The 22,437-nt window shown below is 44.0% G+C and overlaps 1 protein-coding gene across 1 annotated transcript; it reads right to left on the bottom strand.

The window, feature by feature from the left end:
* Nucleotides 1–3,536: 3,536 nt before the first annotated feature.
* EDN1 (endothelin 1) lies at nt 3,537–20,893 on the bottom strand. Its single transcript, XM_085607002.1, has 5 exons — nt 20,511–20,893; nt 17,915–18,101; nt 11,082–11,228; nt 10,804–10,917; nt 3,537–4,680 (listed from the first exon to the last, which is right to left on the bottom strand). Exons 1-5 carry the CDS (start codon nt 20,569–20,571, stop codon nt 4,539–4,541), a joined length of 651 nt encoding a protein of 216 aa, XP_085463128.1. The 5' UTR covers nt 20,572–20,893; the 3' UTR covers nt 3,537–4,538.
* Between the last annotated feature and the right edge of the window lie 1,544 nt (nt 20,894–22,437).

Genomic DNA, 22,437 nt, shown 5'->3' with positions numbered 1-22,437 from the left:
ATCAATTGCCAAACTGGCGAAGAAACTCCTGATTTATGCCCCGGCCCTACCACCCACACATCATGCCTCACTTTCAGTCATGCAAGAGAAGGGAGCGATCCCCTCGTTACAAACGGTTGGTATCCAACAAATGCAGGATGTCTTTATAGACGGACCCTTTCTCACGCCTGAGGACCTGCAATACATTACAAACCAAACGCCACTATTTAGCTTTACTGCCCACCACTTGAAACTTGCCCTTAAAAACATTATGAGTCATATCCCATGGAACCACCCACGTTGCAATCATTACAGTTATTGTTGGTGGCACCCTCGGGTCGGAAACTCGTAACTAAATTATATAAATCAGTACGTGCTGAGACCATACATAGAGAAGACCGTAGCTTGATTCGGTGGAACACTGCACTCGATACCCTGTTGACACCAACAGAGTGGGAGCACATATGTACCTTAACAGGCAGACTAACCCTGAATGGGATCCTCAGGATTATTCACTTCAAATATATTCATCAGATCATTCACACACCGTCCAAATTGTACAGGATAGGCCTTCGTGACACCAGTAATTGCAAATGATGTGGTACTCAAGATGCAGACTTCTGGCATCTGGCATGGCACTGCGGCCTCGTCTCACAATACTGGCTGGCAGTTATTAACAGTTTGCAGATTATGTCCAATCAGGTCTGGCGGTGTGAGCCGGTGGTCTGTTTGCTATGTTATGTACCTCACATTAAGGGCACACTGGGGGAGTTTTTGAGAATTGCTCTGTTATTAGCAAAACGGCGAGTGGCGTTGACATGGGAAAATTCACTGACCCCCGTGTCAAGCACTGGCTGAAGGACATGGTGTACTGTAGGGAAAAGCTTGAACTGTATGCTGAAGAACTCCCGTCCTCCTCTAAGCCTAAAGACATTTGGGAGCTATTACGACAATACCTTCTTTCAAAAAATCAAAATGACCAGATATCTAATGTTTGAAGAGCACATTGTTGCAACGTGTACGTATTGATATGACTTACACAAATAACAGGTGGCCTTTTTTCTGTTCTATATAGTCATAAGGGGGTAGCAATCACATTTTTTTTTGTTTTGGTGATGTTGTTGTCTGTTCTCATTGAAGCACGCCGTCCTGCTAGACGGGCTCTGTATACTATTGCTTCTTGAAAATCAATAAAGAGAATTTTTTTTAAAGTATTCCCTATTTTCCAGCTACTCCCCTCTGCCCCTCTCACACTTACTACTAAAACATGGACATACAATGTGCGGCGATCTCTGCACTCAAAGTGGAGATCTGCACATAGAAAAGATAGGTGAACAAAAGCAGAAACATCTGCACATAGGTTTCTGAATAGGATTTTGTATTATGTGAGTAGCACTCCTGTACTACTACTAAATGTACTACAAAATGCAGTTTGTAAGTAGGCCCCTTTGTATTTAGCAGCTTGTAGGCAGTGCAATGAAATGCATTGGCAAAACTGCAGGTATGCTTCAGATTGATCCAGCTGATCATCATACGCAATTTTGTTGTGTACTGCAGATCAAAGTGATTTAAAAAAATTCAGCAGAGAATAAAAGAATTAAAGGATCAACAGAATTTGCAGTTATAAAGATTAAATGTATTTTAAATTTAGGGCCTAATCACCAGTTTGGCGGTCTTCCTGTGGGCTGCCACACCAGCACCCGCAGGAAGACCGCCAAATTCTAAGTAAGACCACCCGCAGGATTATGAGTTTAATCCTGGTGGCCTGTGTGTGCTGCAGCTGTGCCTTTTTAAGGCTCAAAGCAGAACTATAGAAAGGCAGCACCGTGGGACCGCTGAAGCATGTTCCTGCACGATGTCATTCATTTCTTCCCATGCAGGAACTGGGGTGTAGAAATACAGGGGGGCACAACATGTGTAACCCTGCATTCACCCCCATGCACAGAGGCCACCCCTGAGTTGCCTTACAGCCACCCTTTCCATGGCAGGCTCACCGCCATGGAAAGGGGAGCGGTGAGTCAACTCATGAGATGCTCATTGGTTCCGCAGCAGCACAGTCAGCATAATTCTGCCTCAGACATCTGCGCCACCTCTGCGGGATCAGGGATCCCCAGCAGTCGCAGCAGTCCAGTGCCTGTCCAGCCACCGAACTCATAATGCAGCGGGTGGATCGCCAGTCTGGCGGTCCACGGAACACCACCGCAACTACGGGAGGACCGATGTAGTCGTAATAAGGCCCTAAGTATTTAAAATATGTCACTTTAAGATAATAAAATATCCTTTAGTTGTATAACTATTGCTTAAATTCGAGTAGACTACGATTTTAAAATATATAACCACAAATATAAGAATGACGTTTTTGACGAGTCCGAAAGGCTATACAGACAATTAGTGAAAAAGGGTCTGCCGACACGGACACTTATAGGCAGGCATTTACATGCCTTTTTAGCTTCTCTTACATAGCAGCCCCTGTATAGGCAGTTATACCAGTATAACAAAATTGGCAATTGATTTAATACTTTTTACATGGTTCATGATTTTTTATATATAAGGTGATGAGTTTAATTACCTCAACCTAAAGCAATTAAACTGAATAGAAAAAGAGCCTAGATCCTAGTACCGTAACCATCAAATGATTTGCAAATTGAAACAGGTGATTTTCTTTTTGAAATGATCTGTCATCCACCTCTGTATCTTAGGATCAGCTGGTTCTAGATCAGTTTTGTTATCCACAACAAACAAAGGTATTATTACACTAATATAATATGCAAATGTTTTTATTAGCTTCTACAAGTGTTTCCGCTTTTCCAATCAGACTCACTATACTGCCTGACCCCTTCCTTCTTTCCCCAATATACTCAAAAAGGGGTGTGTCTCCATGCTTTCCAAATGTGGCCAGCAGTGTGTTAGTGTCTTTACTTCTTTCACTATTACCCATGCTTCTCCTTTTTCAGGTGTCGTTCCCTGCTCATTTGTGTCTGGTATATCTTTTTTTGAAATACTTGATTATGTTGTGTTGTTTGGCTTCACAGATTTTTATAACAGTAAATTATAGGTTTGCTATACTCTCTGCATACATGTACCTTGACACCATATTTATTTTCAAGGTACATAGGAGTAAAATTAAGAATAGAAAATCTATACTTATCTACATATACTTACCTTCACATATGGTGGTAGTTGATATCCTGGATACTATATTATGGAGGAGCAATATTTTGTCACTCGATAATGTGACATACGTCCAGTTCGCCTTTGTGTAGTCTAGAGTTTTTGCCTTAGTATGTGGTGACTGCAATAAATCTAATTTTCAAATAATGATCAAAGTTTACTTTACTAATAGTATGCTCAATCACTTATTTAGGCTTTCTAAATCACATTTACCAATTGTGAGATTAGTTTTAAAACAGAATCACTGTGAGTGGGCTTTGTTACTAGCTGCTTGTGAAAACACAAACAGGAGCTTATGATAGGCCTGCTCCCACTTTTTTCAAACAAGGTGGTGAAGGCACAGTTGCATGCTGGTAACTATACACACAAACCAAAGGAACACACAATGCATTGCTAACAAATATTTATTTGTAATACTTTTACCGCCATGGGCATGAAGCATTTTTGACTTTCATACAGAAATACAACAAAAATACATTGACCAATATGGCCTGTCCCAATTTATATTTCACGCAGTGAATATAATAAAGAAACCTTACAAAAAATATATAAATATTGAACTTTAAAAATAATAGGTGCATACAAAAATCCAATGACGCAGAAAGTAACAAAATTGTTGAGGAGAAAATATTTGTGCTACAGGTAGAGAATTCGTTTAGCCTTTCTTTGCCAACATTTCAGACATGGCCTTCTTTATTCACTTCCTGCCAGTGCTCCAGGGAAATTACTAATCCAAGGAGAAGAAGAGATAAGGCCGCCCAGGTTCAGTGTTACTCAGAGAAAAACATGATACAGGTTGCTGTGCTAGTAACTCTAAGGTCAAGGCGAGCTTTGTTGACAAGCACAGATGCAGTTGATGGAAAAGAAGCAAGTTTGCGTTAGTGCACTGTGTGAGGTAGATTCATACAGTTATCGTGAAATGTATCCTTATATGCGCTAAAATGGGAGATTTCTTCCAAAGAAATTGCCGGCGCTCTCTATCCACAACAAGAATTTGTGTGCTCGTCACTACTTTCTCCAGTGTAATCTAGCTTGTATTTTTTCTGGCTTAAGCCTTATTTTTTCCCGGTTTGCTGTTGAGAAGCTCCAGACCCGGAATGTCCTTTTCTGCTTCCCCTACCGAGATGTGCCATTACCTTGCAGGAGACTGTCAGCAGTCAATATCTCCATGTTCTCTACTTCCGGTCCACAGTTTGAGCCACTCTGGCTTCCACAGATGCAGCCTTTAGGAAAGACACTCTCCAAGAGGGTTTGGAATTAGAACCCAAGCGTCTTTGTCCAAACACAGCCTTCTCCATAAAAAGAACCATCATACTGTGTAAGTCCAGCTGCTGCCTGGATAGTAATGTGTAACAATGGCCGAAGAGTCACTCCCTGTTGACTTCCAACTAAGAAGTTTTCTTTAGCCGCTCCCAAATGCCTAGTTTCCTGTGTGTTTGCTTATGCTTCGTTGATTCCATCTCTCTCAGGCTGGCTTTTGACTTTGCAATGCGAAACGCCATTTTGATGGTATTACCAATAGCTTCATACCTGCAAATAATATGAATACATTAATATTGTCATCTGTAACTGTTGTACAACAGCAGAGCTATTTGCGCAATTTTTACACCTCAACTCAGTGGGTAGTGAGAGCAATAACAAGCAAAATACATCAAAATACATTACGGTATGGGGAATTAGCCAATGTGAAATCAATAATGCTTTTAAATGTGATTTCTGTCGTCTCAAATATCACCAGACAAATAAATGCCACTGAAAGTTGTGAAATATTTCCCCATTCGAACCCTACTACTGTTTGGATTCACTTATATTAGTTACTCCGTGATCTGGTAGATAGGGGCGTAGCTTCATGGGGGGTGTTTGCGGTGTTACACCCCCTAATAAATGTATTTTCTGCTTAAAAATTGGGTACAGGTGCTTTCCCTTGGGTATGGTGAGGTGTCTTTTGGATTTCAGCAGCAATATTTGCACACTAGCAGACAAAAAAAGCACACACACTCTCTCCCTCTCTGTTTTGAAAGACTTTTAAAAATATTGGTTACCTTACAAAATATAGTTTTCTCTCACTTAGTGCCCCAACCAATCCGCAATTGTCTTCCATTCCACCGCCCCTTTAGCCCCTTACATGCACACTACTTGTAGTATAATGTATTTTAACATTACATGCCATCCTGATTGTCGGAAAATCTGAGGCTCACACCCCCCATATTACTGACCAAGCTACACCCATGAAGGTAGTTTCATGGGACAGAGATCTTTGATTCTGACTGTTTCATATGCGGGACCAAATCACCAATTCAGTTTGACTTTTATTTATACTTCAAAGTGTTATGGGGTCTCATGTAAGCTGCTGGTTTGCACCTCTGCTAAGTCATATATCCTTTTAGGATAAAACATAAATTTTAGGCAAAACAGAAAAAGGATAATGGGCCTCATGTAGGTAGCATACCAGTTACCACTTCTAAAATACCGAACGTTACCGAATCGGTATTTTAGAAGTGGTAACTCGTATGTAGGTAATGAGTCGGTATTTTTTACCGATTCGTTACAATTCGGTAATTACCGAATCGGTATTTACCGATTCGGTAATGAGGCATACCTTCCCATTGAGGGGAAGGTATGCCTCATTACCGAATCGGTAAATACCGATTCTGTAATGGTGGAGAAAATGCAAGGGTGGCAGGGTGTCACATTGACACCCTGTTGCACCCCTGATTCGGCCATGTGTGCACATGTGGCACACATACATGCCCTAAGGGCATGTATGTATGCCACATTGCACACTGCTACGCGCTGCAAAATGCATGCACACATACATTAATTATTTACCACCAACTATAAGTTGGTGGTAAATACCGACTCCTAAACACACACACACACTCCCCCTACATATAATTTCTGAAATCGGAATTTACCGATTCGGTAAAATTACCGAATCGGTAAAATTACCACATCGGTAACATTACCGATTCGGTAATTTTACCGATTCGGTAGTTTTACCGAATCGGTAAATTCCGATTTCAGAAATTGACCCCCTACATACCAATAGCCAAAATACCGGTCGGTAACGGTATAATTACCGAAAATCGGCCGTTACCGACCGGTATTTGGCTACCTACATGAAGCCCAATATTACTATTTTGTGAGACACCTAGAATCTCTTTGGAGAAAACCCAATACATCTGATGGAAAGCACAAACTTTAGAGCACGGTTTCCCAATAAGGAACATCTCTGTGAGTCAAATGAAATGGGGAGCTACGTTTGAAAAGCAAACTTTTCTAATACCAACAGTACATACATTTGCCAGTGCATTGTAAAAGAATGTGTCGGTGCCCGAAGCTCTGCTCAGCGATATTAAATATCTGCATGCCGAATACCAAGCTGCGTAGTCAGGGACGAACTGGCTGTAGTGGGCGGGCAAAAGGAGTGTGGGCCAGTTTTGTGCCAGTGGGGCCGTTTTTTTCACTGGGGGCCGGTTTTGCATCAGCCCCCTGTAACAAAAGCGGGAGCGGTGCTACATGGACCTCAAAAATTAAGTGGCAGTAGGCTCCAATGGCAACCACCGGCTCAAATCAAGCACTGCATTTGCAAAATCCATAATGCTAAATTAGCCCATAAGTAGTACATTCTGCTATTTCCATAAAACTGCTCGTACGCGCACTGCATATTTCATAATGCTGCAGTTAGCAGGATGCAAGATGATTTCCTGTTGTGATTAGATGTGCCTTGGCTCAGTAAGGGCTCAAATGGAACCCACCCAAATATAAAATTAATTGTTGCTTATTAACAGGAACATTCAGTAATACACCTCAAGAATGTATACAATCAGGACCTGATTCACTTTGTGTAAGTTTAACTGTTGCTGTTATTCACAAACTAGGATTTAATAGTAAGTTAATGACTGTGGAGACTTTGCAGTCTGGGCAGAGACCTCCGCACTTAAAAAACTAGGACAGGCCTATCTTTTTATGTGCGGAGTTCTCTGCCCCCACTATTAACCTGTAGTTTGCGCATACCCAAAAAATGTAAGTTTACACAAAAGTGTAAGTTTACCTTTGTGAATCAGGCCCGCGGTGTATACCTTTGGTCCCCTCCTGGCCTAACCATCGCAAGTTCTCTACCTTCTCTTCACAGAAACATGAACGACAGTCACATATTATCACCCGATATTTGAAGGGTCTGCTGACTCTATCAGAGAATTCAGTGGGAAGCTTATTGTTTCCCTTTCATTGATCAGAATCCACCAGTACAGGGGATGTTGACACACTGCCTTGAGCCCAGGGATACTGGAAGATTTGCATTTCTACCTTACGATACCCTTGGGGAACAGTTAGAGTAACCAGTGAAACGACTGAGTCTGGAACGGCTCCTCGCATGCTCTCTGGTGACACAATGACTACAGGTATGTCCAAAAACACTAAGAGGAACACTCAAACTCTCCTGGAAATTCAATATTTCCTAGACACATAGACATACAGGGGAACACCTATATTTTTGGGAGAATACAGGTTCTCTAAGAAACACACATACCCTATGTATTCCATAAACTATCTGGAAAACTTGGAGGCAAATTTACTAAGACTTTGCTCTGGGGCAAAGTATCACAAAATGAGGCAAAGCAAGGAAAAACCTTGGAAAGGTGATCTTTTCTTGGCTCAAATAGTGTTTTGAGGCGCTTTGTGTCACTTTGAATTAAGGAGGCACTACTTAGATGTGAAAAGGGAGGTCCTTTGCAAACACCCATTGTTTTTTATGCAAAGTCTGATCTACTACAATAGTCAGACCAGGCTTTTGTCGAACAATTAACCCTCCTTGCAGCAGGTTCTAACTTGCAGAAATGCTTTTATTTCTCCAAACATTTCACACATTGCATGTGTGCTGCACTGTACAACATATATCCAGTGTGTTGAATTTATTCACATTTTCAGGATTTTGCACTGAAAATGTACGTTTGCGCTACGAATCCTATCATAAACATCCCACTCACACCTCTACACCATGGTGCAAAAGTTGTGCATCATACTCGCCCCAGGGAAAGGGGTGACAGCAACAGAAGACACTTTTTAATGATTTTGGCTCTGAGCTGCTTTCTTCTCCTTGAGGAATGCAGTGCAGCAACCTTGGCTGCTCTGTTGCATTAAAATGAAAATACCTGCTCCTCAGAGACTCTGTAGGCCACATACTACGCAGGGAACACAAATTCTCTGTGGAAAACATATTCTCTATAAAGCATGTGCAGGCTCTTGACAACATAAATGTCCTCTGAGGAACATATGAGCTTTACTCATACTCCTTAGCCAACACACAGAGTCCGTATGGGAAACAAGTGGACTTCCTGGGGCACACAGACTAACTACCTGAGGCACACACAGAGCCATTAGGGAACACTCACTCACCAAAGGACATATACACTGTCCAGGGAGTTAACACTCTTCGAAACACACACTCTTCATGGTAAGCACAGACTCTTGGGAAATCCCTCTCTGATGAATAAAGAATGTCTATGGAACTTTCTTTCTGGAGAACAGAAACTGTCTAGGGTGAATAAAGGCATTGGGTGTGACGCACATCCCCACTGAAGGGCAAACAGACTCTGGGGAGCATATACACTCTAAAGCAGTGTTTCCCAAACTGTGGGTCGTGACCCACTGGTGGGTGTGGGTCCGATTTTTGGTGGGTCACAAAAGTTCAAGCACTAAATAATTATGCCTTAAAACTGTGCATTCATCTTCTCGCATTTGCTGCGCTTCAAAAACAGAGGTCAAATGTCAGGCTAAGTCTTCTGACAAATTCCTGCGTTTTCTTAACATGGGGATTGGTGTTCACAAACTCCTTTCACTTTGCTGGCAGAGAAAGAAACATAAAGTGAATGATGTGACAATCTTGCTGGGGGAGCGAAAGTAAAGGCTGTAAGATGTCATTTTTTGTAACACATTAAGAGGTTAGGAAAGCAAAAAATAAGAACATTTTTTGGCAATTCTTAAATGTGATGGAAGCACGGATTTTAATAGTATTAAAACAAATCAGGACAGTTTGCTTTGGTGATGCACAAATGATACATATTTACTGAAACCCGATTTCCACAAATTCCCATTTGTGTGCCGAATAGTTTTATCAGTCATACTGTATGTCCGTGCAAATGTAGCGGCCATTTCAATGTAAAATGAGCTGTTGGTAAATGACAGTGCGCTACCACAAGATGCTTTAGTTACATTAAAGAATCGCCTGCCTGTTGTCCGTTAAAGCTAGGTGGGTAGCAAAAGTTTGTCGTTCTACAAATTGTGTCATGGTTCTAAAATGTTTGGGAAGCACTGCTTTATAGAAAACATATACTATATAAAAAACATGTAGAATCTGGACACTGGACATTCCCAATTGAAAGCAAACCCTCTGGGGAACAAATCCTCTCTAGAGGACATATGCAGTCTTTGACAATCAATAATGCGCTGGGAAACACCCAGACCAGCCGCAGCCCATGCAGGTAAGAGCGGTGGGGCCGGGTAGAGGGGATTTCGACGGAGGATGATGAGGGGAAATTAATTATTTATTTAAGGTTCCCTCTTCATCGTCCATTGACACCCCCCCCCGCCCCCGACCTGGACCCACGGCTCTCACCTGCACGTGCCGCAGCAGACACAGACTCCGCCGGACACAAATATTCTCTGAAGAACACGTTTTCTCAAGAACCATCTGTGTGAGGAGATCTATCAAATGCAGTGCTTTAAATGGGGGAAAAATAGTGCAGGTACTCATTCAAAAGTGGCGAGTGGGTGGTGCTTGGGGGCGGGGCTTAGAAGTCTTGCCGATACTTCTCGACTTCTATATTACTTGCAGCACATACAAAAACACATGAGAAATGTTTTTCACTAAACAAAGAAGGTTTGTTTACTCATTACACAAGGAAAGCCAAACGCGGTGATATTTTAACATTTCCTTGTGTTTTTTAATATGTGCAACATCAATACTGTTAATTGCTGTTGCTTGGCACAATACTATATATTCTCCAGCAACACAGAAAGAAACAAGCAGACGTGCACACACAAGCATTCCACACATTTCCTCTGATATACCTTCCAAAAGTGTCTCTATTCTCTCCCCCTTTCTCTCGTATTTCTCTCACACAAAAACAATCACAGGCAAGCAGACAGGAATAAGCAGACACTTAACAAAAGAATCCGGTGGGATTCAAGCTATTTGAACCTGGTTACCTCCCACGGCTTTTTTAATAGCACCTCGATTTGTGTTTGCAACACAGCGTGATGGTGAACACCCCGACGGTATGCAAATAGATCAGCGGGTGCTCGGCTCAGGTGTACAGAAGTGCCTGGGCTGTCAGACTCAGACCGCCAGCACCAGCGTTTCATGAGTACCGGTACTCTCCTCGGCAGTAGAGAAGTGCTGGTACTCAGAAAGATAAAACTAAGAAGTGCTGGTACTCAGTACCGGTGAGTACCGGCCCATTTAAAGCACTGATAAAATGGATGGCTTGGGTGCCATCTTTACACCTTCACAAGTGTTTACAGCCTCATAGACTGCACAGGTGTTCCGCAAGGAAAGTTTTTTTCCATTCAAATTCTAAATGTGCTAATGCTGTTTGTTTCAAAGATTGTGCTTTTTGACAAGCTGGTGAAGGCATCTGCACACATACCCACCTTCGCATTTTCTTGCTGTGCTCTGACAGCCTCTGTACACACTCCAGCCTATTTCCAACGCACCCGTCCTCTTTGTTAACTCGGGGCACGCCTTTCTCTGGAACAGATTGAGCCCTGCACAAAAACAAACAGAAAAGCATTTGTTTAAATACACCGCTAGGCCACGAAGGAACACCTTTCCACAATAAGCACGGTTCGGATAAGGGGAGTGATATAACTGTCTTCGACACGGTCTGTTTGCGTGTGCCCCAGATAAAGGAGGTAAAGTCTGTACACACCTGAGCTCCGCTGTGGTTTGGCAGAAGTCCCAGCACTTCTTGTCCTTCCCACTTGTGCACTGGCATCTGCTCGTCGGTCCAAATGGGTACTTGTCCTTTAAAGAACGTCTGGATCGGGTGTTTCCTAGACCGTAGGGTACAGTGTGCCTGAAATCACCAAGGGGCGCCATTTTGTTATTCTAAAGCCAGACATACAAACTGACATTGTCACGTGACATGAGCATGTGTGCAGTTTATACTTCAAACCACGTTAGCCTGTACCCACTGACTGACCAACAAATCAATGACGTCATGTGCACACTACATAGTTATACAGGTTCACAGTACTGGACAAACTGTTGCTACTATGACCCACCACAAAGGTATCAGTTTTATCAATTTTGGGAAAATTCAAATCTGAACCATTCCTAGTAAAATCCAAATCTGTCAACTGTGCATGCCATGCAGATCTCTGAAGTAGGAACATAAACCAACTGCTATTTTCCTTCCCCGTGCTCATTATGCTATCTAATAGATGCACTCAATGCTATGACTGCCAGGAGAATCACAAGTGTGCCACCGGGAACTGTTCCCTGATCAGGGCAATGCGGTAATCTACGAAAGACTTGTAATGTTGCTGAATAACACTGATTTTATCCTTTTTATAGTATTGCCCATGAGTTGCAATGTTGCTGTATATACCTGATTTTAACCTTGCACTTTTATGATAATGTCCATGGGTCCTTTCTATAGTATTTCAAGCGTGTTTAGAGTTATTTTTAATGTTTCCTTTCAATTTCTAGTGTAACAATGCACACATGTTCAACCCCCTATTGAGAATGACCTCACAGACTTGAATACAGGTCTATTCTGATGGTTGCATTACTGAATGAATGTAATTGTTTGTTTCCCACACTTCCCAAGGGTACCAGTCCGAAGGCACCACTAGATATATACAAACAGGCAAATGGGTAAATGGCTACCTCCAATATAAACTTATTTTGCTACTGTCGGTACCACTTGGTGCATTCTGCTGTGATGGCACATATGACATAAGCATCAAGAAGTTGCAAATGTGTTTATTGTTTGTTTTGTCATTCTTGACGCGCTACTATAGACATAGGTTTGCTGCATGCCAAACAGTGGTGTAGTGAAACTTGTGGGCCCCCGCAAAGTAAATGGAGGGGCCCCCTACCCTCCAGACCCAGTCAGGAGCTCTCAGCCGCCACCCATGCACAGTGCCGGAGGGAGCCCGGCCTGGAGGTCGGTGCCGCTCCCACACTACGGAGGCTTCAGGGGCAATTGTTACGCCACTGACGCAGAACCGAGAAGTTACCTTTATAATTGAGGGCAAATCTGCCATCAAGCAGAGCTAATGATGCTGTTACATCTGACATGAACAAGAAAACACTTTTTGTTAGGTAGAATTTTACATGCATCAAATATTTGTTTATTAAGGAGGGCCTGCTCATATATGCTTTCTTTGAATAATTATTCTTTGTTTTTAAGCCTGGTTTGATAGAGCAGCTGTCTGCTGACATATTGTCAACAGTTCTTTCATATGTAGATAGATTGGACTTTACTTCACACAGAGCAGTATAGCCCTCTCACCTCATACTATCGGCTGTTGTGGCATATCACTCCACCTCCTAAGGGGTGTTTGCATTGTAAATCATGTGGGACTATTTTACATCTCATAAGTACACTGAATCATCACACATTCAATTATTTATCTCATAGATGCATTGTATATAGGAAGCAATTATGGGAGTTTTTTTCACTACAGCTGTCTTTTCTTTGATATTTTAGTCAGGACACAAAATGCAATCCATATCTATTGGTTTTGACAATGTTTATTATTATATGCTATATGCTGTGTCCACCTTATGGAATTGTAGCACTCCAAATAACAGGGGCTAATGTCAACCAACTAACTGGACTTTTTTTTAGAACGTTGAGTAGGCGGTAAACAGCCTTTAAAGCGAGGTTTTTACCATGTTGTACCTTTACCACGCATTTTTTACCACGCATGTTTTTAGAACGCATATACATTAAATACCTATGCCTGAACCACAGATTTAAGGCAAATTCAGAGGTGTGTGTGGTCTCTCCCCACAAATACAGTGTTTAGACATATAAATATATCTATAAACAATGCGTGGTAAAGGCACATGTTGTTAAAGTATATGCGTTTTTAAAAATGAGGGGTAAAAAATGCATGCTAAAGGTATGCAGAGTATTTCCCTGTGTTGTTCCGTCATACAACCGCTAGCTTACTGGATTTCATTAATTTATTTTATTGGGCTGGCGGTGCCCTGTTTGTACGCACAAATGTCCCTTTAGAGTAGATTTGAATAATCTCTTATTGTTATCCGTTCCAAGAATACAATTATTAAACGGATGGCAAGGCACCAAGGCCTGTTTCTGGCAACATTGCACACAGCAGGGGTCAACCAGGCATAGTCTGTAGTTGCAGAATTTGACTGGTGGTGCCAAACGGTAGTACCGGTGGCGCGCGAGCTCACTGACTAATCACCAACGCGGGTTGCTGCTTGCCCACAGACACATGCAGTGTTTAACTAAAAGAAATCAAAACCATTGAACTCTGAAAGCGCATGTCTTGAAGGAGTCAAAACACGGTCAATATTTGAGACATTTTAAATGGCTTTGTTAAAATCCGAATAATTCCACAGGAGGTATTCATAGAAACATGAAGCCACAAAAGAGCTCAACCAAACCAAATATTTTTCTCCCATTTTAATACACGCACAGGACTGTCTAGGTGTGTGGCATGTGAAGAAACGGCAGGTTAGACATGCCTGCCTGCATTAGTCACTTCTTTATCAATCATTTGGTGTGAGTTGGAAGTCCAGATAAGTACTTGTAAATAAACTCGGTCTTTGGGCCTGTTTTAACACTTCGGCTTTTAACCCTAGCTGTTACTCAAATATTTACAGGTTTTGCTGGATTTTTTTCTCCGATATCTGGCACATGTCCATTTGTGTTTTTGTATTGTTCCACCTTAGCGACCGTGAAGGCAGTTGCATGTAACCGGCTTTAAAAATGCTGATGTCATAGATCTGGTATTCACCGGTTGCAAATTTGAAACATGTACATCTATCTGGACCATAGTGTGACTGCCGCTGTAGGCTACTTTTAAAAAGCTTTTTTTCATTCCTGTGTTGTACTATTGCACATTTACTTATAGGATATGTGTAAATCAGGAATAAGACACAGGCAACATTTAAAGTTTGGTGCAATGGGCCTTTTGTGTATATATTGGGGGTTAGACTTTCCCTCACGCTACAATTCCAAGGAATTTGACCTGAAACCATGGGACACGTTTACTAAAAGAAAATCATGTAGCGCAGCAACCAAAGTTACTCGCTGTGTTGCGCTAGAGAAGGGTTCTCCAAAGTCGATCCTGAAGGGCCGGATCCATGCCAGCTTTTTAGCATATTCCCAGATAGATAAATGTAGTTCTTTCAAAATCTGGCATGGATCTGGGCCTCCTGGACTCACTTTGGAAAACCCTGCTCTAGACGGAGAGTTGCAGATCCATATCTACTATGATATGGAACTCTTGCTCTCTTCCCTAGCGCTCAGACTCTTTCAGGCTTCCTAGCGCTATGTACACATCTTTGCACCACAGTGCAAAATAAAGGGAAAGATGCCCAGCATATGTCTGGAACTGGAAGGGAACACTTCTGGTACAATATACAATGCTTAGACATGCTTTAAAAGTTTTCACACAGTATATACGTGCTGTACAATGCAACACAGATGCAAAATCAGAACAGTAGCTAGAAATAAAAACATTTCTCCTTTTTAGCACCTGCCCTTATTTTCTGACGGAAAGCCCTGTTACTAGATAGAGCTTTGAATCGAAAAAGTTGGCAGTACCATGGGCACACCTGTGAACCACCTATTGGACACCCCCTTAACGAAAAATAACACAAAGTCGCACAAAGCGCTATTTAAGTTTCTTTTACAACTACTTTCCAGTGCACAAGAAGTTTGAGATGGAAAGTAAATACTTAATCAAGCCTTTACGGAACTTTGTGTCACTTTTTGTGACTTTGCACCAGTAGAAAGTTTTGAGAAATCTTTCACGAGCTCTACATGCCAAAGCACATTTGTTTTTATCCGTTCACAGCATACACTCCTGCCACTCACTGCAAGGAAGAAGGGGCATGAAGCCCACATGAAGGACCAAGCTGAAATAAGGATGCATTCAGGAACCCTATCTGCAGATTCGTTTTGAACCCAGAATTGTTGCTGCAAAATGGAGATTAATTTAGCATATTCTCACTGCACCTTAATTTCAACCATGTAGTAGAACTCTCTGCTAGTTTAAGTTTCTGTCTGAGTTTAACTGAGTAAACCTATCTGCAAACACGTGCAACTCTTTACTTACATTTCTACTTCACTTACTTAAAACACATTATGCAAATCTAGATGCAGGCAGGGTAAGATTGCCTGGGGTGAGATAGTACAGAAACATCCCAGCTCTTTCGTGAGTGATTTATCTGGTAAAAATGTGTGCGTTTGCTGGCACGGGAGTTCATAACTGTGACCTCTGTGTGTGCGTTGATGCAGAGGTGGTCTTTAGGCAGACAGGCAGTGACTTGAGCAAAACCAAATCTAGTGCACTCTCCCACCCATTGTTGAATGTCTTGGAAAATGGGAAGTGTGGGATGAAGGTGAAGGGGAATAAAAGAAAGGAAGTCATGAGATGAAAACCAGACAAAATAAGGATGCGGCTTCCAGTGTTTAACACACTTGTTCTTTGCAGCCAGGTCCGAGAGTGATTTCTGGAGGCATATCCTGCCCCCCTCTGAAGACGGGTGCCCTGGGTGGGGACCCAGTTTGCACATGCTAAGTGCTGGCCACACCTTAATGCTTCAAGGGTGAATGTCCTTAAGTACTCATGACGTCTGTGGGGTGTGAATCTGAACAGCCTATATTTACTCTTAACTGCCTAAGGAAAGAAAACAGAACACTAACCACTGTAAACCGCAGCAGGCTAGGCAGCACACGTCTACTGCAGGCATCCTATTTACATGTACAAAAAGTTTGAGGTAGCCGCAGCATTGTCATTGCGTTTCAAAGTTGTCAAGCTGGGTGGCCGCTAAAGGTGAAATAGCCCACCTAAATGTTCATTAACATCCTTCTTCTGGTGGATATTTGGAAGGTATTTGTATTCTAGACAGGTAAGCTGGCTCTCACATTTCAACTGGCACAGGTGAATTTAGAGCACGTGAGCCTAGTACCCAACCAGCGCATTTATATTCTCATCTGACTTAAAAAGACAATTTTAGACTGCGCGGGCTTCCATTACAAGCCCTCGCTCTGCACCCGTGACCTTTAAATGTACGTAACGTGACTACGCACAGAACACGTCGAGACGCAGGAGGTCGGATTCCGCTCTGAGGCATTCAGTTTCAGGTTCACTGTGACACCGGGGAGTGAGCGCCTCGCCTCAGGCATGCTGCCGGGCCCTGCTCTCTGGCACCGAATCACAGCTTCTTACATCATGAGCGGCATTTACAGCGAGCCTGGAAAGCCTCTGCCTTCGGAACATCTGCCCAATTAACTCGCTTGCTGGATGGCGGTCGGGGATTATTTAAATGAATTGCTTCCAACCAGACGCATTTTCTAAGATTATTGTATTGTATTGTTCTTTAAGAGGCGGTATGCAGCTTGAAATAAGAGCCGTAGCCCAGTGCCTCCTAATGTTTAAGTTATGCCTCATCCCACTGATTGAGAATGCGTCACTGCGAGGGGGCCAAATCCCAATGTTTGGAAATGGTTCAAAATGTGCCCATCCCAAGATAGATATATGGGCCCGATCCCATTGACAGGTATATTTAATTGTGCATGCCAATAGTGTGCATCCTAATGTTTCAAGTAGGGGCCCGATCCGTTGTTTTATAATAATGCTAATAAAAATGTGTATGTTTTTCTATAACTCTTCATATAGCATGTTGCTGTTTATACTTGTTGGTTTTTTAAACGTTGCTTCCGTGTACATTTCTTCAACAATGTTTAAATATGGGCAGTACCCTAAAGTTGGTTATGATTGAATCCGTGGGTGCCTTCCTAGCGTGTCTTAATGTATATACATCATGGTCTAATCCAGTGTTTTAAGAATGTTCTTCTTCTTCGGAGCCCTCTCTTATGGTTTCGAAATGGTTCATCAAAGAGCCAGAATACGTACCTCAATCACTAGCCCTTTCCATCATTATGCAGCTTTGTTGAGTTAGTATTGTTTAATTAAATGTCACAGAACTCAATATCTCATGTATTAAACATGCATGTAAAATAAATAATATTTTTCATTTGAATCTAGTTGAAAGAGTTTTTATCAGATTTTTATATTACTTTTGTTACGTGTTTTCCATGTCATTTTTTTAAAATATATATTGCGCGAACTCGACCCGAAGGTATCGGAGCACTTTACATGAGCATCACTTGTGTTACAGTCAGACAGACACATTCATTTTGTTTGGCACGGGAAGATTAGGTGATTTGCCCAAAATCACATGATGTTGAGCGTCCCTGCCGAGACTCGAATCCGGTTCCCCAGCTTCTGGGCTCTAATGGGCAACCTAGACTCAATTTGTTGCTTTCCTCCTCTAATCCTGGTGTGTGACTTTGAAGTTCAGAAATCTGGGTTCTCGCTGACTGGGTGTTACACACCTCGGATTTCACAGCTCCACCCGCGGACCACTCCCAATAGCACAGTAACTAACCCACCTCGGAATTTTCATGCTTCCCTCAATGCATTGGGCTGGTGTTTCCCTGCCCTCCCACTGCTTTCCCACGGATTCTCGAGATCTCTGCATACTTACTCGGGGGTGTTGATCCAGATGATGTCCAGGTGGCAGAAGTACACGCACTCCTTGTCCATCAGCGTCGAGCAGGAGCAGCGCTTGACCCTGCGAGGCCGCCAGGGGGCGCCTGGAGGACGGGCGGGCTCGAGCGGCGGAGGTGCAGAACCAGCTGCGGGCTGCAGGGGGAGCCCGGCACCAGCAGACACTGTGGGAAAAGAGGGAGAAAGAAACCTTGCATAAAACAGGTGTCCCTTAAGGGCAAGCGCAGCGAGCACAACCCGGCTGGACTGAGGGCCGCCCCATGCCCGCCGGTGCAACAGCTATGTCGGTAGATCCCTCCCATTAGCTTGCCAAGTGTGTTTTTTTTAATTAAGTCGCAAATATGGGTTCTTTCCCTCCCAGGCGTCTGTATTATCCGTTTATTGACTATAAATCATAATGTGAATATTATACACCTATTACATAAATGCATCGTAACACAATATGCTAAGCACATTGATTTGTAGCCAGGACACAAGAACGCCGAGCTGCCAGCCGCGGGCTTGGTGCCTTTTGCTGTCAGAGGGTGGACAGCTTGCGCGTGGACTCTCAGAGAGGCCAGAGATATGATGCGCGAGGCGGCCACATAGTGTGTGCCTCGACAAGGGACAGAGGACGAACCAAGGTAGGCAAGGAAGGGCAGCTTCTTAGTTACAGTTCACCACAAACACCAGGGACGAAGTATCAAAATACTGTGGGACTGGAGAGAAGGGCACGATTGTCATTTGTTTTTATTTTAGGGTGAGGCATTTTATGAAAGAGAAAGCAAGCATGATACATAAAATCATTTTGAGCTAAAAAAATAAAAACTCCCACCTGCAGGGAGGGCTATTTGGGCACAGGGAAGGCGTAAACAGAGTGTAGAGAGAATGAATTAGCATGTTGCTAATAACGCAGATTTTTTCGAGCGGCCGGGTCTCGCAATTCATCAGGTGTCCCATCCTTTCTTCCGGAAGAAAGGTCGGCGTGCCCCCCCCGCGGGTAGGTCACGGGGGGCTTCCGGCAGGGTCTCTTTGAGAGCTGGGCCGCGCTGTCAGCAGGATGGATGGGCAGCCGCGGTGTCTTTGTGCCTCCTGTCTGCGCCCCGCTGCTGCTGGCTCCAGGAGCAGAGCCCGAGGCCGGCGGGGCTGGAGCCCGGTGCCTGTCACTGGCCGGGTGTAGATTCGCGGATACACGGCCGCCCTCCAACCGTAGGGCTCAGAGGCAAAGCACACGATGACTTTCCGAAAATTGCTCGTCAGGTTTACATTCATAGCTGAGCAATACACCTGGCAACAAACCGTAAACCGAACACATTAACTCACAGCACCGGACCCGCATCTGAACACACTAAACAACAGCACACGCCGGTCGCTCGTCACGCTAATAAACTACGCGCCTGCAGTTGTACACTTTACCTCAAAGCACAACGTTTTATCCGAAAGCCCTAAAAGCATCAAACCTTTAGGTGTGCACACTGACTCAAGTTGTCAGTAAAGCATGACCACCGCCACTGTAGGGCACACCACTGCATGCAGACAAAGGGCACACTTTCGCATGACCGAGTGTCTGCTTCTACCAAACGTTTTATCAGCGGGTCGGCACCTCTAACCCTACAGCAGAGGTTGTCAATATCCCACTCATCTATTTTACAGTCGTGTGTTTGTGCACAGTTGTATAGATGTGAGCGACAGCGTGTGTATGAGTGAATCTATCTATATGACAACACACACACGGCACACACCGCTAATCATACTTGTATAACACGATCTATACGCGTGATATACCACAATGGTTCATTCGCCCCATCATTCGGGTTTTCAAAGTGCAGCTGGGTCGCTCTTTCACCACTGAAATCAAGAAAGCTTTCTCTTTCAACGTGAAATATTAAAAAGAAAAGAAAAAAACCTGCATGTTTGTACAGACAGGTGTGCCAAGTCATTAGCAGTTCTCCTAATGGCTGAAAAAAACTTAGCTGACAGAAACAAACAGGCTGCCGAGCGAAGGAGGCGAAATGTCATAGCAGGGAAGGAAGGCTGAACGCGCCAAATCACAGGCGCGCTGCGTCTGCAGCCGTGAGAGCTCAGTTACCGATTTCTAGGCGCCTATTGTAGGCGCTGGACGCGTGAAAGGGGAGGCATCGCCGCTGTTGAACAGCCCACGTGGAGCGCGCGCTCGACTCCACACTGTCCTCCGACCCACTAGTCCAATACAGCAGTGGTATTAATCTGAGGCTGGCAGCGGAAAATGCAATGTGTTTAATTAAGTGCGATGGTTGTAAGAAACAATAACACGTCCCTGTGAACGTTGTCGCGCACTTCGCTGTGCAACTTTCCAGAAGTATAGGGTTTTTAAAGAAAACTGTGAGAAAACAACTGCTCCAAAAATCAAGCATTTCCCCATTTGTAGGGATGTCCTGCTAATGCACTCATGCGCTATATAGTCCCTTCCACTGGTTTTCTTCACACCCAGGCAACTTTTGGAATCGGGAGAAACCAACGCACGTATGTAAAATGCGGGTAAACAGTCAAACAAATGCAAGACCCTCGGAAAATACAGCAATATTAAAGAAAGTTAAAACAGAAAAGTCACTTACCTGTATGCGATAGACCGTGACAAACCACCAGCAGCAAGGAAACGATAGAGTGTATATCCATATTAAAAAATCGCAAAGGTGGTCGTGCAAAAGAGGAAAACAAATCACAAAAGGAGCAAACAAAAATGCCAAACTGTCAAATTCGGTTCTCGTAAAAGAGTCTCTCGTCTGTGTGCACAGGTACAGGAGGCTGATGCTGCGTTCCGAGCCGGGGATCCTGTGAGGACGAAGTCCTGGTGCTCCGTGCCAGCCGCAAGTGTGTGCCTGTGTGGGCTTGTGCTCCTTATATATTGAAACCTCGCAGACCGTCGTCGGCACCCCTTTGCTGGCTCTCTCCTATCTTTAGACAATGCTATTGTGCTGTTAGTCACTCGGCGACAGGGTGCTGACCGTGATAAGCCTGCATTGAAAAGGAAACTGCTGCAAACTTGAGAGAGGGAGTCGCCGTCTGGCAACTCGGGGGCAGGGCTACTGGAGAAAAGAAGAGCTACTGCTGGGGGCAGGGTGTGCTGTGAGAGGATGGCCGCCAGAGGGCGCCGGAAACGGCGCCTGACGACAGTATCTCTGCACACAGCCCATCGCCCGAGCCGTGGCACTGCTGTCATCTGTCCAAAATGAAAGAAAACGCACAGACAGAGTAAACGCAAACACAGCCAGGGCTCACAGCAATAAAAACGACAGTTAGATGGATATGCATACACATAGGGAAATGCACAGTAACCACAAATACAGGGCAAAGCCGCACACGCACTGCAAACACATACACAAAGAAAATGTGCACACTCAAATAAATAAACACAATGCAAACAATGTGCACACTGAACGAACAAACACACACAGCAAATATACACAACACCTATTGATACAAAGGAGACATGCAAACAGAAAAGCTATATAAGACATGAGCTTCTATTTGTATAGAACGCTTCTATCATAGCTCTGGCCTCGCAGCGCTATTGGTTTTCTGGTGTGTGCATTATTCTTGGATGTGTTGATTTTTTGCAGACTAGACGACCATCGTTTGAAGGAGCAGCCTTGTCTTTTACGGTACGCCTGCGGCCTTGTTTCCACGTTTTTCGCATTGCCTGTCCCGTATCCATGTCTTCCAGTGTTGTGTTCGTAATTTGTATAGTGCTTTTCGGGATCCTTATGTCGCCTCACAGCACATTAGAAATTGACAAGACCAGGATGGAGGGAGAAAGGATAGATGAATGAGGGAGGAGCATTGTGAACATAGCATTAGTTTCCTTCCTTCCTTCCTTCCTTCCTTCCTTCCTTCCTTCCTTCCTTCCTTCCTTCCTTCCTTCCTTCCTTCCTTCCTTCCTTCCTTCCTTCCTTCCTTCCTTCCTTCCTTCCTTCCTTCCTTCCTTCCTTCCTTCCTCTCCCTCCTTCCTTCCTTCCTCTCCCTCCTTCCTCTCCCTCCTTCCCTTCCTTTCTTCCTTCCTCCCTGCCTCCCTTCCTTTCTTCCTCCCTGCCTCCCTCCTTTTTTCTCCTTCCTCCCCCTCCCTCCCTGCCACCCTCTCTGCAGCGCGCTCTCTCTACCTGCCTGCCTCCCTCCCTTCCTGCCTGCCTGCCTGCCTCCGTCCCTCCCTCCTTCTTTCTCCTTCCTCGCCCTCCCTCCCTACCTCGCTCCCTCCCTACCTGCCTCTCTCCCTCCTTACCTCCCTGCCTGCCTCTCTTCCTTCCTGCCTGCCTCCCTCCCTCCTTGCATACCTCCCTGTCTGCCTCCCCCCCTACCTGCCTCCCTCCCTACCTGCCTGCCTCCCTTCCTCTCCCTTTACTCTCCCATCCTTCAATCATTCCATCCATCTATTAATTCCCTCATCCTTTCACCACTCATCCATCTACCCAAACATTAATTCACCCACCTATCCAACCTTCCGATCACCCTCCTACCTTTCTTTCACCCCTCCTTCCATTCAATATT

Source organism: Triturus cristatus, chromosome 5_2, assembly GCF_964204655.1.
Source record: "Triturus cristatus chromosome 5_2, aTriCri1.1, whole genome shotgun sequence".
NCBI lineage: Eukaryota > Metazoa > Chordata > Amphibia > Caudata > Salamandridae > Triturus > Triturus cristatus.
This window is presented reverse-complemented; position numbering and strand designations above follow the sequence as displayed.

What these genes read in the sequence shown, in the direction of transcription:
- EDN1 (XM_085607002.1), bottom strand. Translation starts at nt 20,571, where the DNA reads ATGGATATACACTCTATCGTTTCCTTGCTGCTGGTGGTTTGTCACGGT. An exon ending in CAAACCACAGCGGAGCTCAG is followed by an intron (nt 10,918 to 11,081) that starts GTGTGTACAGAC and finishes GTTTTTGTGCAG; the next exon opens with GGCTCAATCTGTTCCAGAGA. An exon ending in CACAGCAAGAAAATGCGAAG is followed by an intron (nt 4,681 to 10,803) that starts GTGGGTATGTGT and finishes TATTATTTGCAG; the next exon opens with GTATGAAGCTATTGGTAATA.